This window comes from Eptesicus fuscus, chromosome 19 (assembly GCF_027574615.1).
Source record: "Eptesicus fuscus isolate TK198812 chromosome 19, DD_ASM_mEF_20220401, whole genome shotgun sequence".
Lineage (NCBI taxonomy): Eukaryota > Metazoa > Chordata > Mammalia > Chiroptera > Vespertilionidae > Eptesicus > Eptesicus fuscus.
The window spans coordinates 4,346,553-4,361,811 of NC_072491.1; the positions used below are offsets into that span (position 1 = coordinate 4,346,553).

The 15,259-nt window shown below is 40.3% G+C and overlaps 1 protein-coding gene across 2 annotated transcripts in view; it reads right to left on the reverse strand.

Moving 5' to 3' along the window:
* The window catches only part of EFR3A (EFR3 homolog A), a 56,668-nt gene that overhangs the window by 22,060 nt on the left and 19,349 nt on the right, over positions 1-15,259 (reverse strand). For both annotated transcript variants that reach the window (XM_054708309.1, XM_054708310.1), the window contains exons 5-10: positions 12,575-12,696; positions 8,347-8,496; positions 7,607-7,744; positions 5,695-5,773; positions 4,036-4,171; positions 2,391-2,558 (exon numbers count right to left, since the gene is read on the reverse strand). In XM_054708309.1, the coding sequence (XP_054564284.1) occupies positions 2,391-2,558; positions 4,036-4,171; positions 5,695-5,773; positions 7,607-7,744; positions 8,347-8,496; positions 12,575-12,696 (793 nt within the window). The remainder of the gene's footprint in view (positions 1-2,390; positions 2,559-4,035; positions 4,172-5,694; positions 5,774-7,606; positions 7,745-8,346; positions 8,497-12,574; positions 12,697-15,259) is intronic.

Here is a 15,259-nt window from a genome sequence, read left to right on the forward strand (position 1 = left end):
TAGAAGCCCGGTGTACAAATTCGTGCACCAGTGGGGTCCCTTGGCCTGGCCTGTGGGATAGGGCCGAAACCAGCTCTCCAACATCCCGTGAGGGGTCCAGGATTGCGAGAGGGTGCAGACCAGGCCAAGGGATCCCATCGATGCATGACTGGGGCCGGGGAGGGACGTGGGAGGTTGGCCAGCCAGGGAGGGACCACGGGAGGGCTCCAGGGCATGTTCGATCCATCTTGCTCAGTCCCGATTGGTCAGACCCCAGCAGCAAGCTAACCTACTGGTTGGTGTTTGCCCCCTGGTGGTCAGTGCATGTCATAGCGAGTGGTTGACCAGTCGACTGACTGTCCCCTGGTGGTCAGTGCACGTCACAGCGAGAGGTTGAGCGGCCTTAGCATATCATTAGCATATTATGCTTTGATTGAGTGGCCAGAGGACCAGACACATCATATTAGGCTTTTATTATATAGGATATAAAACCCTAATATGCAAATAGACCGAACAGCAGAACAATCGAACAACCGGTCGCTATGATGTGTGCTGACCACCAGGGGGCACGTGCGGAACATGGTGGGCGTCAGCAGCAGGCGGCAGAGCGTGGAACATGGTGGGCATTGGCAGCAGGCGGCAGAGCGCGGAACATGGCAGGCATCGGCTGCAGCGGGATGGTGGAGCAGGTGAGTGGGGGCGCCAGACCAAGGTGGGGCGCCAGTTGCTGTCATTGGAGTGAGCCTCTGGTGGTTACTAAAAATTTTTTGCTCCCCCACGCTATGGTCCTGCCGGGTGCTTACACCTACTGTTGGCGCCGGAGTCACCACTGACACCTGCTGCTGGCGCCTGGCGCCAGCCCCGATCATTCAGTGCCATCAGCGGGTGCGAGCGGCGGCTGCAGGCCCCGATTGTCCTTCAGGGTTTCTCGACCTCCCCCTGCTCCTGAGGGGCGATCAGGGTCAGCAGCTGCCTCCCGCACCTGCTGCTGGCGCCAGTCCCAATTGCTCCATGCCGTCAGCGGGTGTGAGTGGGGCTGGTCCTGTCAGCACATGGGAGCTGCAGTGGTGGGAGTGGGGCTGCCAGCAGACAGGCGACGGGGGTGGGGGGTGGCCAGAGCGGGAGGGGCTGGGCAGGGGTGCATAAGATGGGCCAAGACTGGTCCCTGTACCCACAGCAGCCTCGTGGCCCAAGGTTCCTTTCAAGGTGCACAAATTCGAGCACTGGGCCCCTATAGTTGGAGTTAATCTACTTATACAAACTCAAGTTGTTCTACTCATGATTTTAATTGGACATGAGTTAAAAATCATTTCCCATTACCACATACTTCAGCAATATAATATCGCATGATCTTAGTATTACTCAATCTGCATAAAATGTATTATTCTAGCTAACACTTAAGGAACACTTATTTCGGGGGAAATAAACTCCTTTGTATTTGGACCTCACAACAACCTTATGAGACTAGTTACTATTATTAGCCTCAGTTTTGTCTAGAGGCCATGAGGACAAGAGAGGTTAAGAACTTACACAAGAAACTACACAACTAATATTAAGGCCTGAGACGAGGCCCATGCCACTATCACTCTCTCTTTCCTCCTTATAAGGTACTTTTAACTCTCCAAGAACCCAATTAGAAATGTTTCTAATCACCCTACAAAACTGGACACTGACTTTCTGTTCCAAGGGAGTCTGTTGTTACCACCAGGACATAAAGTCTCTAGCATGACTCACTGTGAGGAGAGTCCTGAAATTAACTCCTCCTCTGTACCCACTGCTTGTACTGGAACTGCTGAATAAAAATGCTAATGACCCCCCAGAAACACAGCAGGGAGCTATGTTTCGGTAATTGTAAGAGAAAGAACTTGGCCAGCAGCCTCCTAACTTCCAGTGCTGAAGCTACAGCAGCGTGTCCCGTGGCCCGCAGCCAGGAATGTGCACCTCACCTGCTCCCTGCCAGGGCACCGAGAACTTCAACAAGGAAACCAGAAGTGCGGTTTACATAGAAATCTTACTTCTGTGCTGCACTGCATTTATTCTCTGTCACGTTTTAATTTTCACATTTATTTCTGAATGTGTTGTGTCAGAAATATTGTTCAAATCTGCTGTATATCCGTTTATAATGAAATACTTGAGAAACAATAAATTAAACATTCTAAAATAAAACAGTAACACTGAATTAACTAGAAGTTGCAAAAGGAATTAACTTTGTGAAAACAAGATGAGCTGATTTGATATACCATCTTAAAATATCACTGCAAATCCATAAACAACGCAAATCAATTCAGGAGTCACAATAAAAGCTAAGTTCACCACACACTGATACCACACTGATACCAACTGTTTAAGCAAGAGCTTCTTAACTGCTGCTTCACGTGAGCGTTTGGAAAGGGAAAGGGAAAGGGACTCACCTATTGTTTGGATGATGGCATTCTGCACGATCTTCTCGTCGTTGTCTTTGGAGGCCAAGTTTAAGCTGACACTGCCCATCGATCCCCCCTGGACATCGTTCGCTTCGAATTCCACACTGAGACGCAGGTGCTTCAACAGCGTGTTGAAGACCTCCAGCACCGTGGGCCCTGGAGGGGGTCACGGAGGTGAGCAGACACACCTTCCCAACCGCGCACTCAAAGCCAACTCCCACATTCCTCCAGAGCTTTCTGGATATGTTCTAAGTAATTGGAAATACTCACTAATTTATGCACTAACCAGTTCATTAAGAAAGTCAATGAGACGTATCTAACTCAAGTCCCAGTTATTCCAACAAACATTTACTGGCATCTCTAAGCAGCTCACTGTTTGAATCACTGTCTAAGGCACATAAAATGTGTACATACTTATAAAGATTTCTCAAAACTTTCTACCTATCTAATCTTGTCCATTCAAAATAATGTGTATGAGGACAACATTTAACTTGACTGTTGTGTCAGAATCCATAGAATTATGATATTATAGCTCGCTGTAGCATAGGAAAGTTATTTTGCATCTGTTGCAGCTGAAGAAGGAAGAATTTGCCTCAATTACCAGACAGACAGCCACATTCTAACACTTTCTGGTATGTACAGAGCCTAGCACATGGCAGCCCACACATAACTTCTCAATGATATAGCCTGCTGCCATCTCTTTGAAGTTACAAGATAAGCAGTGAGAAGTCATATCAAAAGGCCTACTCTTATTTGACAGTGAATGAATGTGAGAATGTTTAAGTAGAATATTTCCACTTTGATTTTGAACCAAAAAAACATAACCAGATTTTCTACCTAATGCCACTAATTTTGTTAAAGACCCTTCCATTCTTCTAACCACGTGTAGGCAAAAAAAAATCACGATCTGTCCCGTCCCTTTTCTTTATCCGTACAGCCAGCTGTGAAATCCTGTTGACTTGACATTCCTATCGCTGCCATCGACGTTAGTCCCTTCCCTCATGCCTACCACGATGACAACCCGTTATTTCTAATGTCCTGCATTTTGCAGCCAGATGAATTATCCTACAACACGTCTCGGACAAAGATTATAGTAACTCTTTAATGAGTATCAATCAGCTGCAGAGCTGCATCTGTGAACCTGAAAGCCACTTCTCTGACTTCCTCTGCCCGGCCACCGCACCTTGTAGCCCAACAGGCTGCATGATATTTGCTCTTGCCAATCCATTTTCCCTCACTTCTCTGACCCTGACTTTCTTATAGGTGATCCAATTCTGCCTTTCATTACAGTACGAGGTAGAGCTGTTTAACTCTAAGTAAACTATGTTTCTTTTACCTGTATCCTCCCAAATCTTTAGCATATCATTGGCATCCAAAAATCTTTATTAGAAAAAAGGAGGAAGGGAAGGAGAGATTGACTTGAGGGGAAAATGCTTAATTAATTGTACACTAAGTAAGTCTGAGAATAATCATGTGAACCCAAAATTTCAAAAAAAAAAAAAATTACAGCACATTTAAAAACATTAGAAATATTTTCAGAGGGTTTTGCATATACTGTGCTACTGACTGAAAACATTCTGAAATATTAAGGCAGTAGTGGCTTCTCTGTTTCTGTTTTTTTGCTGGCACTCACCTATGGAACCTTTGGCAGCAATGGCGACAGCCTCTAACAGAACCTGAATAATACCTGCTCGAACCCGTGGAGAATCTTTTTTACGAGCATCAAGGTGCCCTAGAATCTCCTGGATCACATGGTGAGAATACTGAGCCTGAAAGAAAAAAACAGCCCAAAGACATATGAACAGTAATATGCATCCCAGCAGAATTCATAACAAGACCACGTGACACGTAGACGTCCAATAACAGGAACCAGTACTTATGTTACAGAATATGCAGCCATTAAAAATCATCCTTTTAAAGAATAATTAGGGATACTGGAAAATATTTATGATACCCTGAGTGAAAAAAGTAAGTTGCAAAATATTATGTTTAATGAAATTCAATCTGGATTTTTAAGAGTATAAAAGACTAGAATTATATATACCCAAATATTAAAGCTGGCCATTTCTGGCAGGAGAATTCACGAGGAATTTTTATTCTCTTTATATTTTTCTGTAATTTCACAAGAACACTTACATACTCTTACAAATTTGATAACAGAACAAAATGTTGTTAAAAAACAAACAGACATGCCATTTATAGTACCTCTCTCTTACCCAAACTAGATAAATACTACTTTTTATTGTGAATACAAACAATGCTAAACAAAGCTTTAATCTGATCATGAGCCATTATCAAAATGAAAATCTTATCAATGTGTACCTGATGAAATTTAAATCAAGAAGATATGAAATTTGCAATTTACAACAGACATTTTACCAATATACATTAATTTGATCAACAACTGTAAATGACATTGCGATGCAAGTCTAAAAAAGCATTAAGTCTTGTAAACAGCACACCTAGGATATAAATCCTGGTATGACTGACAGTGAAAGTTGTGTTTCTTACAACCGTATCTCCTTTGAATTAATGACTTTTATGGTAAAAACATACACGGTGTAAAAATAGACCTAAAATCCCACTAATATTGAGAGCTAACTAGTCTGTTCTGGTTTCGAGGGAAGACAAAGGGTCCTCTGCAGTAGACAGGAGTGTCCCAGCACAGCTTCTACAAAGACCAGGAGTTAACACAGGCACTACTGCCGAGTAGATACTCAATAAACGGTCGTTGCTATCAGCTACACACTGCTGTCACAAACATCAATTTCAATACTAGTTTATCAGTGAACTCTAAGTGCACAATTGTATTAAATAAATGCACAATAACAGCACTATCATACAATCATTTCATTCTTTTTATTACATCCTGGCAAAGAAAAACAATTAAGTAGTAAATAAAAATAAATGAGACAACTAAATTAAGAACATGTTTTATATCTTATAGCAGCAATTTTCAACCTTTTTCATCTCGTGGCACACAAACTAATTACTAAAGTTCTGTGGCACACCAACAAATGTAATTTTTTGTCACTCTGACTAAAAAGAAAAAAGGTATCATTTGATTCATTCACACTGAAAGGCTATGGTTGTGTTGCCTGTTGTCATTTTTTAAAATTTGGCGATCTAAGGGAAAAGAGGTCGGTGCCCTGACTAAATAGTCAGGAATCGCATGTTTTAACAATGCTTGTGGCACACCAGTGTGCCGTGGTACACTGGATGAAAATCACTGTCCTACAGTGTTCTCTATCTCTGATGAAATGATTATCAACACAGAACCAAAATTACTTACCTGAATGGAATACATTATAATTTTAAAACAGTGAACTGCAAATTCATTGGGATCCCACAGTTTGTGATGATCTAAATGCCTGTAATTAACAATAAGAAAATTACTTTAATAATTTCTTTTTTATTAAACTTATTTTCCTTTAGAATCCTTGACAACATGCAAACCTTTGCAATCAAAAAATTATTTAAAAGAAAGTCAATGTTCTAATTCCAGGTATATGGTATATATTTCACCCAAATGCCAAATTCTTTCATAAAACACCAACAATAAAAGGCTAGAATATGTATAGGACTTTTAAATACCCAGATGAGCTGGCAAGAAAGAAAAGTCACTCATTCCAAACTCCACAAAAAGGCAAGACTCTGGACAGTTGAGTAAGCACTGAAGCCGCCCTGTTTTCTGCCTCTGTTCACGCATCTCAGCCTGCTAAGACCTACTGCTCCAGCTAAGCCTACCTCCAAAGAAACCACCCCAATGTCCCACATTCAACTTGAATTCTGTGCTTTAACCACTATAGCACTTTTGGCCTTCTCTCATAACCTATATATTGTATTTCACTATAAGTGCATGTCAATTAGCCATCAAGTTTGTTAAGGACCAGGACAGTTTTATTCAGGTATATATTCCCCAAAATACCTGATACCTTACTTGCAGAGGACGTTTAATATTTAATTATCTGAACAGCTAATACATAATTATTTCATTAAGATTAATTGATTAACCATCACAGAATCGGGTTTTAAGTCCATCAAGCTCTACATGGAATATAGTCCACTTCCATGTCATTCAAGTACAGTATTTTTGGGTAATTTCTACCTTCCAGGCTAGCTCTATAGATTTTTAAGGCTTTATATTATACTTTTGGGTAAAAAAAATACTTAATAAAAATATTAAGATAAAAACTTGAATTCTTAAATCAGCATGTCTAGACATTAAAAAATAAATCTGCCTTTAGTTATAATTGACATCATTTGATTATTTCTTAGTATATTTTTTATAAGCTCAGAGTTCTTAAATGGTAATTTTGGAGGGGGGGGGCAGGTGGTGAAAATCACAGATCCTTTTGAAAATCTAATGATCCTCTGATTTTTAATAAAATTTTGTGGCTTACGTATTTGCTATAACTGAAGTTCAACTTTGAACCCAAGTATTTTCCCTAAGACTTGTAGGTGTTACATCTAGACTGCTTTATATCTTCTATAAACACGTTCTTATAATCAGGAAGGGAAAAGAACAAGGCAAATGATTAACAAAAGAAAGACTTGCAAAAATGTGCAGCAATTACACAGCATATTAGTAGTAGCTCTGTCATCTGAAGACTGTTACACCCAACGCCTTGACAAGGCTTGAAAGATGGTGTGTCCGTGGAGAACCTCAAAGCTCACAAACATGTTTTGCCGGAGGGGGGGGGGGAGGATACAAGTACCAATCAGAGAGTTACTATTCCTGCTCTGACTCAGTCACTGCGTAAGAAGAAATTTACTCAGAGCACAGGATGTGCCCCAGGGCAGGCCAGCCACTGCAGAAAGCAAGCCAGGCAACAAGCCAGCCAATAGGAGGACCCGACCTCAGAGGTTAACAAAACGAGATACCTGATGCATGGCCGCTGTTAGTTTTAATAGTTTACCGTGGGTATGCATTTCAAGGTCTGTGGGCAGAAATTCAAGATAAATGATGCACCTGGCATCAAGCACATGATGCACACAAGTGCACTTCACTTTTAAGGAGAAAAAGCTGGGGAAGCAGTTGGACCAACTCAAACATGTAGTATGTGACTCAATCCTGCACTCTTCCCACAATGCTGCACTGTTCCATTAGTAACTCCCTCATACAAGAAATGTACCGTCCTCTGTAAGGAAGTTAACACAGAATACAGCAGTCACAAATAACCAGGAAAATACCAACTACTTACGCAAAAACTGGCCTAACAGCATTATTCATGTTCCCAAAAGTCGCTCGACCCAGCAGCTCTCTGAGACAGTTCTCAGCCAGCACGGCGGGATTCTCCTCTTTGTCAGCTGCGGAGGGAGAAGGAGGAGGGCCTATGCGACTGGAAGGAAAGAGAAGTAATAAACACAAATGTAAGAATTCTAACACTGGTTCTAAAGTTAAACAGCGCAGGTTTTACTTCTCAGAAATGGCAAAAGGACACTTTCTTTTTGTCCCCAAATATCCTAAAGAATGAGCAAGGAATAAACACAGTTTAACCTTTTTATTGAGAAAATTATAAAGTAAATAGCTGCTACTATTGTTATCATTATTATTTTGGTTATTTCTAACTCCATGAAAAGCATGCTGCATCTCTAAAGAATAACAAAAGTTTAACTATAATTTCTATTTCTTACACTTGCAACTTTAAGTAATATTAATTCAAATAACTATTTGGATGGTCAATGATAAATTGCAAATCAAGTATAGAATTATTCTAAAACAAATAAAACTTGAAGTGTATGGGTGAAAATCTGTGGTCTACTAAGCCCAGTGTGATCACAAAAGACAATCTTTCAGAAAGGGCACATATTTACGGTGAACTCAAGTTTACAGACCACTTTTACCTGACGCTAAAGACAAAACTTTCTTAGCCTAGCGAGCAAGCACACATACATTACACAAAGGCAACGCAGCCCCAACCCTAATGCCCGTATTCAATACCTGTCGACCTCTTCTATCTTCTGCATGTTAAACAGCAAGGATGGAACAATTTTATCCATGTGCTGGGGTTCCCAAATGGTAGCCCGAAGTTCATCATTAACTGTTTTGCGAACCACGCCTTGAATACCCCTGATTCCAGCAATTCGAATTCTATAAAAGAGAAAATGGAATCATGAAAAAAAGTTATTTAAACAAGTCTGCTTGTTTAGCTAAGAGAATGAATCCCAAATAAATACTGTTATCTCAAGTCAATAAAAAGAAAATAACACAAGTCTAAGAAATTAAAATCTCAGAAATCTAAGATGGACAAAGAGTTGAGGCAGCTCCAAAGAGGCTTCCTTTCAGTACTATCCTTTAAAAGTCAGCATTTAAAGTCTAAAAGGACCGTAATAGTCTACATATAATTTCAATAAGAGAATCCAATCAAAAGCATTAGTTTTCCTAAGAGGATGATGATAATTTGAAGCAATGAGCTAGATTCTCTCCATTTCTCGCCTAGACGTCTCAGAAGCTGAGCAAAACAGGATTTCACTCTTTCTGAGCACCCCGAGTGCTCCCTCAGACTCTCTCACTGCTTCCTCCCGAGAGGCCCTTCCCGCCCTGAGCCCTTCTAGATGGAGGACTGCAAGACCAAGCTGGTTCCTTTAAAGGTCTGACAAGTGAGAACTACCACAAGGGGGTGCAGATAGCCTCAGCCATATATATACGTCCCTATATATCTGTGTGCACTGACATTTACATTATCATGTGCTTCTGTGACTTAATATTCATCCCTCAGTGAGACAATGCAGCCCACCCTTCCATCCCGATCCACAGCCCCAACTTCCTCAAGCTCCTCCTCACTCTTACATATATAAAAAGATCCATAGGTTCTTCAAGAATAAAAAGTGACTAGAATATAGCATGGCAGCCTATTTGCCCTAAAACAGGTTCCCTCGGGCCAAATCTGGTTACTTTCTTTTTCACTACAACCAAAAATATTCACCACTGAAGGTCTATTCAACTTATCCAGCACTGTCTTCCAACACCTACGAGTAGGCTCAGAGAATGGCAGCTATGGGGAAGAGGGTGACACCCCTGGGGAAATGACACAGGCCTTCAGGGGAGCAGATGGAGAATGGGAGCTGGCAGTAATACAACACTGAACAGGTGAAAGTGAACTGGGAGACGCGAGACAAAGTTTGCCCATTTTGAAGTTGTGTCTATTCGTGCTGCTCCCTAAGACATAAAGGGCGAGACTCTACGGCCATCACTAGCAGGGAAGCCTGATGTTACTACATGGTGTCTGCTTTATGCACCTGCTGCTGCTCCTTAGGTGATGACAAGGTGGAGCAAACAAGATGACACAAGAATGATGGCTGGTGCCTCGTGACACAGTAGCCTAAATAGAGTACAGAAAAGCAAGCTGCCCCTGTCTGGGGGAGGTGGGACTATCTACAGCTACTATAGCTACACAGCTGGCATCCATTCAGGTCTAGTATCTGGTCTAACCAATATATTCTAGTCATGACTTCAAAGAAATTTTATAGTTTCCTTATCAGTGAACTAGACCAACTGTCTTACCTAAAGCATAGGAATGTTTGAATGAATTAAGGTTTGAATGAATTCATGTAAAGTGCTTAGTCAATAAAGGGTTAAACAAATTGGCCCAGAGTAAGCACTCAATAAGTGTTAGTTAAGCATGTGATGATGACAATGATTATTTCTACCACAGCTGAAGGTTGCTCAGGAAATTAGAGTTTAAGACTGTGATGCATGACTTTACATGTGGGAACTGCTCCTACAAGACCAATATTTTAAGAAAATCTTAACAGTTATCAGACCCATTCCCCATTTCCTACTGCCCAGCCCTGAGTTCTATCTGATAGGGTTTTGCTAAAATTAAAGGGATTGATAATAAGTTTCTCAGCTAAAACCTACAGAGGAACACAAATAGCCCTGAAGAAAACCAAAAGAGCTTTGACTTAGGCAGAGCAGGAAAAAATCTAGCCCGCGAAGTACGGTAAAGCATTTTAGTTTACTCACTCGTTTTACAGGCACTGCAAATGAAATGTTGTCATTTTGGAATTTCAATTATCACAAAATACTAGAAAAACCTACAATCAGAAAAAAGTACTACAAGGCCTCTCATTTGTGCACAGAAAATGTCAAGCTTCTTTTTGTAAACATTAATGAAAATTGTTACATGAAAATGTTCAAGACAAGATCTCTTTCAGTAGGGGGCGCTACATACTTAAAAATAAGATAATGTAATAAAATTGGGAATTTCTTAAATGCATCCTTTCATTAATTTTATGGATCTCATCAACACTTTTCACCTACACTGGTTTATATGTGAAACTCACCTTAACCAAAATTTAAGAAATGTCTATGTGCAGTTTATTAATCCTTATAATACTAAACTGAAAAAATAAAACACTACATTCTGGATAATTTCTGTATTTTAAAAGAAAGTAAAATTGTTATAATCTTAAAAAAATTGCCATTTTCTTTAGCTAATTTGTATACTTTTTTGCCCCATTAACATTTTAATGTCAGCCCCTGAAAACTGGGAACAGTTTTATTAAACACTAGAGGCCCAGTGCATGATTGAATCATGCACGTGTAGGGTCCCCTACACGCTTTCGCTTTCGATCGCAGGGGAGCCGGGTGTCTGTCCGCTGGTGCACCAGGCCTTTCAGAAGCCTCCGGCGCGGTGGAGGCTTCTGAAAGGCCTGGTGCCGGAGCGGACAGGCACCCAGCTTCCCCGCTTTTGATGGTCCGCTTTTGATGGTCCGCAGCAGGACGTGAGCTCGCTGCCCCAGAGGCCCCTTCTGTTCCACAGCACAGCCATGGCGCAGACGCTGAGCTCAGCGTCCCGCTGGCCCAATCGGCTACCCCGGCCACCCCGAGTCCCGCCCCCTGCGCCTCCCGCTGGCCCAATCGTGGGCGTAGTGGAGTGATGGTAATTTACATATTACCATTTTATTAGGTAGGATTTTTAACGTCCTTTATGAATAAAAAGAGATATTTTAGTGGTGACTGGGAGACATAGGAAATTAATTATTATAAGATAGTTATAGTTACCTTTACATTTCTAAGGCTTTACCCTCATAATAAAGGAAGAACATCAGGAGTCTAAATGGCCTTGAAGAAAAATTATACTAACAGCATCTCAGACAGAAACAAATCTATCTGAAATCTCTCAGCTTTCTTTCTCCCAAGTTAAGTTAACTTTTATACTTGCTTTTGCTTGTGTAAACCAACACTGCAGGTTACACACTAAAAGCTAGTTGTATTTTTGCACATTCCCTTATTTATTTTAAAAGGAACAGTAAAAATTACAAAGCATGCTAAATCTTGCTAAACTGGCCCCACATAACTATGAATTCAGGTTAGTTTCTTTCTTTCTAGTGTATTATGGAAAAGCTCAAATTCCTTTATTTACCAGGGTAATTTTTAATTTTTAATTCTTAACTTTCAGCCTATATATAGACTGTGTTTGCAGATAAGTATTTGATTCCAGATTATTACTAGGTTGTATTTAGAAAAAATGTTTAAAAATGCTCAAATTAGTTATGAGAACCTGAGATTGACAATGTCTAGTAATATACCATTCAATCTATGCATTCATTCAAAAGGCACTTACTGAGAGCCTACTATGTGCCCAGCACAATTCAAAGTGTCAGTGATACAGCAGCTCTCAAAATAAAGCTGTTGAGTTCAGAGTCCACAGAAGGGCAGAAGACAGAGTAACTGAGATGGGATGGGAGGGTTAATATTTAACAAATAAAAGGTGGCCAGGGCAGGACTCTCACGATAAGGCGACATGTGCAGAAATCTGAACTAAGTGAGGTAAGAAGGGTGCCCGAGAGTTATTCTACAGAGACCACTCAGTCCAGAGGCTCTGGGAAAAGTGTGCCTGGTGTGTTCCAGAAGTGGCTGGGTTAGAGTATAAGGAGGGGAGAAAGATAGGATGACCGGCTCTGACACTGGGGTGGGGGCGGGGGCGGGGGCGGGGGAGCACTCTGAGTTACAGTAAAGACTGAACTTTATTTGCGAAGAGTTAAGAAACCATGCTCAATTTTGCTACTTCAGTCAGTTCTTCTAACAGCAACAGGAAGTTGTACTTCAGGAACAAAGCATGTATTTTCACGTTTCCTTTAGTAATCATTATGTAATATATAAGCACGGTACTCATTAATAAATTGCGCTATGCCTTTAAATTATAAAGTTAAACAATACATACTCCGTTCGTACGTCTGGATCACTATGGCAGGAATGACACATGGCACTGAAGCGAGATACAAAGAAGTCATAACGTCTGTGATAGGATGGCGTGTCTTCTTCAATATTTGCAAATTTGACAAACTAAAGAAAATAAACAATACAAATATGTTACCACCTTTTTGAAAGTGGACCAAACACATTTATTTTCATTCATTACTTGTCACATTAACAAGCAATGTCCAAATAAGAATCAATTATCATAAATACCACACACATATACAAAAAGAATTTTGAACAAAGAACTTTAGAAAATCAAGGCTACAGCATTTTATATATTAATATAACTTGCTAATCAGCTCCTCTTGAGTGAATGAGCGGCCTCTCTAGAACAGGGGTGGGGAACGTCCAGTCCCTGGGCCGTATGAGGCCCACAAAACCATGTGGTCTGGCCCTGCCAAGGCATTGGAGTGAGTTAATGAAGTGTCTGACCCAATACAGCAGGCTAGTTTTTACGTTGCTAATTCTGTATGGCCCTCGAGTGACGTTATAAACATCCAAATGGCCGTTGGCAGAGAAAAGGTTCCACCCTGCAGGTCTAGAAGGAAAGGTCTTGCTCTGAAGCTCGCCTGATCCCCTGGGAGCTGGCTTCAGTGACGCCCTCTCCCAAGCCTGAGGGAATTTTATTTCTTAGCTGTGAGTAGGAACTCTTTCTGGACAGCTTTCTATACACACACACGAGTGAATAATCTTTATACAAATATAGGACAAGGAAAAGGGGACATAAACAAAAAGAAACATAAACTCAGTAGAGGAGAAAAAATACTGAGATGGGTAGAATTCATTCTACCTACTTTCTAAAGATTAAAAAGAAAAGGAAATACCCGTGTCTAGCAAATTTTATATACCTACATGAATCACAGGTCTGGCCCTAAGATAATCTAATACGCACTAGCTCTTCTCATTAGCTTCCTTATTCATTTGGGGATTTATTAATTCTGTACACTAAATAGCCTAAAGCAACTAACTATTGATTTGTTTGCAACTTTAAATATATATGTAAACACCTGCCAGGATCTAGACTGCTGGCTATAAAAGGCTATATCCAAAAGAATTATTCAACCAAGTCTACTGATACTTTCCTAGAAACAAAACTGAAATAGCATAAATTTTCAAGGATGAAATTATGATACCAAAAATATTTTAAATTAATTCAGCCAGAGCTGTCATCTCTTTTAAATTATACTCTTAAATGACTCACATTATCTAGAAAAAAGCCACAGATAATACACTTGCTTGAGATTAAACTGAAATTCATTACCTATTCTGTATAATACACTGAGCTAGGTGCTTCTTCTTAATTATTCCAATGACACTGTAAAGAATGTGTCGTTTATCCCCATTTTACAGATCAGAACATTGAAATTCAGAGGTTAAATCATTTGCCCAAAGTGACATAGTAAATAATGAAATTGGCATTACAGTCCTAGAGTTGGACTCCAGTTTTCAAGATTCCCACTCTGCACACTAACCATATGAATAATTTTGGAAAATATTAAACCAAATATTTACGCTTTTCATAAAAATAAACCTTAAATGACATGAGAAATGCTTTAAAAACATATATGAAAAACATACACACAAAAGCCTATAAACAATATGTTCCTCATTTTCTAATATGTATTTTAAGAATAAATATAAAGGATTACTTCTGAATACTGGAATTACAGTTGTCTTTAATTTGTTTACTCTTTTAAATTTTCTAAGAATTTTCCAGCCTGGCTGGCTTGGCTCAGTGGTTGAGCGTCGACCTATGAACCAGGAGGTCATGGTTCGATTCCTGGTCAGGGCACATGTCCAGGTTTCGGCTCGATCCCCAATGTGGGGTGTGTTTCTATCGCTCTCTCCCACCTTTCCCTTCCTCTCTGAAATCAATAAAAACATAAAAAAGAAAGAATTTTCCAAATTTGCTACAATAAATTTACATTACTTTTAAAATTAGGAAAAAATTTAATCAGAAATAAAAATTTGGCCACTAAAATATTAAAAGTTCTACAAAAACTTACAGGAGGGAAACTTTATTCTCTTTTAACCTGCTGAGAGCCCCAAATAATGGCCTGATCTGTGTGACCATTCCAGAAGCAGCCCCTATTGCCCGAGCATGCCGAGCGGGTTGAAAACAGCAGCTCGCTCCAGGGGAAGGCACAAGCACACCTCCTTCCCGACTTCCAGGAGAAGCCTTCTCATTCCTGTAGCTCTGGGAGCTCCCTAACAAACTCCAAACCTATGTGCTCTGCGCTAAACTGTACTTTTCAGATGTGGGGGTGGAGGAAAATGAGGCGCAGTGCAGTGCAGAGATTATGGACAGACCGTCAGATAGCTCTAGATTTGGAACCTGGATTTGCTAACATAATGTATGACCTGTGAAATGGAATATTTAACTTATACAGTTGTTGAGAGGTTCAAATAAGAACCAAACAAAAGCTAACAAAATGCCTTGCACATAGTATATACTCAATAAAAAAAAATAAGTCCTAATTTTCACTTAAAAATTTAATTGGAGAATTAGATTATGTTTCAAAAGGTACAATAAAAGGCAGCAGCAATGAGATTCCCGGCAATGAATCCCGGCTACACACAGCATTACTTTACTCTGTCTTCGGACAAGTTTTTAGCTTCAATTCCTCATCTATTAGTTGCTGATAAA